The sequence below is a fragment of the Nothoprocta perdicaria genome, unplaced genomic scaffold (genome assembly GCF_003342845.1).
Source record: "Nothoprocta perdicaria isolate Ctin4 unplaced genomic scaffold, notPer1 scaffold_583, whole genome shotgun sequence".
Classification (NCBI taxonomy): domain Eukaryota; kingdom Metazoa; phylum Chordata; class Aves; order Tinamiformes; family Tinamidae; genus Nothoprocta; species Nothoprocta perdicaria.
Window position 1 is genome coordinate 44909 of NW_020455847.1, and position 2807 is coordinate 47715.

At 73.5% G+C, this 2807-nt stretch overlaps 2 protein-coding genes across 2 annotated transcripts in view; one reads left to right on the plus strand and one right to left on the minus strand.

Annotated features, from left to right (window-relative positions):
• The first annotated feature begins 340 nt into the window (after nt 1–340).
• On the plus strand, nt 341–1547 carry PYM1 (PYM homolog 1, exon junction complex associated factor). The gene is made up of 3 exons (XM_026048923.1): nt 341–344; nt 547–640; nt 1088–1547. The coding sequence occupies exons 1-3, from the start codon at nt 341–343 to the stop codon at nt 1545–1547; spliced, it is 558 nt and encodes a 185-aa protein (XP_025904708.1).
• A 1016-nt stretch (nt 1548–2563) lies between these two features.
• Nucleotides 2564–2807, minus strand: part of LOC112955599 (transmembrane protein 198-like) — a 2481-nt gene continuing 2237 nt past the window's right edge. Inside the window, exon 3 of the mRNA XM_026048924.1 lies at nt 2564–2662. Within this exon, the coding sequence (XP_025904709.1) occupies nt 2564–2662 (99 nt within the window). The remainder of the gene's footprint in view (nt 2663–2807) is intronic.

Genomic DNA, 2807 nt, shown 5'->3' on the forward strand with positions numbered 1-2807 from the left:
GTGCCCGCGCCCGCCGTGGGGCCGCCCCCCGGGCCGCCCCTCCCTGCTCTGTGGGGCTGAGGAGCCCCCTGGGGGGCAGCGCTGCCCCCCCGGGCAGGACCCTCTGCTCCCCACCGCTGGGGTGCCCTGCCGTGCTGCCGCCGCTCTCCCGGCGCTGTGGGGCCAGCCCCCCCATCTATAGGGTCGGGCCCCTCCTGTGCTCCCCTATAGCGTCAGTCGCGCCCCTCGTCCCCGTGGGGCCGCTCCTCCCCCTTGTCTTCTCTCTAGGGGGCTGCCCCCCSTCCGTGGGGCTCTTCCCCCCGACGCTGTGGGCCTGATCCCCTCCTTACCTTTCCTCTCTATGGGTCCAGTTYGCTCCCCTTTCCCTCTGTGGGGCTGCTCCTCCCCACCCCTCTTCTCTATGGGACCTTCCATCCTCACTACTCCTCCCTATGGGGCCTTCCTTCCCCTCCTCCTCTCTATGGGGCCTTCCCCCTCGCCCCCCCTCTCTATAGGGCTGCCCCCCRTTGCTCTCCGTGCCCCCCGTGACGCCCGCTCTCCCCGCAGGGAAGTACATCGCGTCCACGCAGCGCCCCGACGGCACCTGGCGCAAGCAGCGGCGGGTCAAGGAGGGCTACGTCCCGCAGGAGGAGGTGCCCGTGTAAGTGGGGCTGGCGCCGCTCGCGGCTCCGGGCGCCTTCCCGGGAGCCCCTCGTGGGGCCGGAATTCCTCCCGCGCGGAGGCGGCGCGGGGCGCTCCGTGGCGCTGGCAACGCTGGGAGCGCGGCTGGCTGTCAGGCGACCGTCCGACTGTCTCTGCCCCTGGCCGACTGTGTCCCCGGGCTCCGTGCGCCGGAGTCTCCCGCCCCGGGGACCCCGTGTGCGTCGCCTCCCCCCAGCCGCGCGCGGGGCCGGTTCCGTCTCGAGGTCTCGGTCTCTTTCCAGGTGCGAGCCATGCCGCCCCCCGCCCCGTAGGCGGGGCCTCACGGGTATGTATGGGCGCCGCGGCAGGATGGACCCCTCGGGACGGCTCCGCAGGGCGGGCGGCGGCGCTCGGGAAGGGGCGCGCGGCGGGTGCACGCGGCCTCACGGCCTGGCGCTCCCCGCAGGTACGAGAACAAATACGTCAAGTTCTTCAAGAGCAAACCCGAGCTGCCGCCGGGGCTGAGCCCCGAGGCGGGCGCGCGGCCCGACGGCGCCGCCGCCGCCGCGCTCTCCAAGGCCGCCAAAAGGAACTTGAAACGCAAGGAGAAGCGGAAGCAGCAGCAGGAGAAGGGCGAGCCCGAGGTGGACGGACTGGTGCAGGCGCTGGAGAGGAGCTCCCTGGGCGGCGGGGCCACGGAGGCGCCGGGCGAGGAGGAGGCGACGCCGCAGCCGCCCTGCGACGGCGCCGCCGCCGAGCGCCTGCGCAAGATCAAGAACCTGCGCAAGAAGCTGCGGCAGGTGCAGGAGCTGCAGCAGCGCCTCGACGCCGGCGACCTCAAGCAGCCCACGCGGGAGCAGCTGGAGAAGCTGGGCCGCAGGAAAGCGCTGCAGGAGGAACTGCAGGAGCTGGAGCGGGACTTGTGAGGGGCGGGCGGCGGGGCGGGAAGCGGCTCCGCTGCCGCCGCGCGGGGCCCCGGAGCGGCGGCCGCTCGGACGGGGCGCCGGGCGCCTCCTGCCCGCGCCCTGCCTTTCCGTGGGTGCTCTGGGTTATTTTTCCGAACAGTTTTTCCCAGCTCTTGGGGTTGGAAACTCGGCGGCTCTGGAGTCCCTCTCTCTGGGTTTTAATTTCCTGGGCAGGGGCAGCCGGGCGGGCGGCGGCGGCGGCTCCTCCTGCCCCCGGCCCCTGCCCGCCGTGGTCTGTGTGGGGCCCCCGCTCSCGGCGTTTTTCAAAACGAGGCAATAATAAAATTGCGGTAGCGACCGGGCGCTTGGGCTGCGCYGCGGAGCCGGAGGAGCTGCCGTGTTCCTGTCCGGCTCCCATGGGAATGCCCAGACACCCAGGCAGACCTGCTGCCCCCCGCCACAAATCCCATTGCAGGGGGCTGAGGAAGGGCTGGGAAAGGGCCCAGGCGTCCGGGCGCTGGGCGTCGGAGCGGCCCCGGCGGGGGGATGTCACAGCCAGGACCCCTCGGGACGGGGACAGGGCCTCCCTCTGTGTGTAGCCCCCCCACSCCCCATCATTCCACAGGGCTGGAATCGCGGGCGATCCCCGTGGCTGGGGTCGGTGTGACCCCCCCAGACCCCCAATGACGGCGGCCCCGTGTCCGGATGCTCTTTAATGTCGCGGCCGGTACAAGGCGGTCCCGGCCCCCCGCCCCGGGCAGGGTTGAGGGTCCCGGGGGGGGGGGGGCAGTGGTTGGGGGGCTCCTACAAAAATAAAGTGTTTTGGGGGGGGTCTCGCCTGGGGCTCCCCCCAGCCGTGGGGCTGCCAGTGGGTTGGGGGGCAGCAGTGGGGCCGCCTGCCCCATAGAGGGTCGCCCCAACGGGGGGGCGGGGGCAGCCTCACAGCCCCGCCCCCGCTAGCCCCGCCCCAGGGGCGGAGCCTGCAGCAGTCCATTTGACTATTTAAAGGCACAGGCGCGGGGGGCGGGTCCGGGCCCCTAGGGCAGGTGTGGGGCGGCGGGGGGGTCCCCGCGGCGCTCGGGGCCCGTCGCGGCGCCGCCTTCCTGCTGCCGCTCCCGCACGCTGCGGATGTAGCTCTGCAACGGGGGGTCAGCGGGGCCCCCCACACCCCGCCTGACCCCCCCGCCGCCCCGCGGGGCCCCCCACACCCTGCGTGTCCCCCTGCAGCCCCGTGTGTCCCCACCATGGCCGCACGCGTCCCCCCCTCCGTGTGCCCCCCCC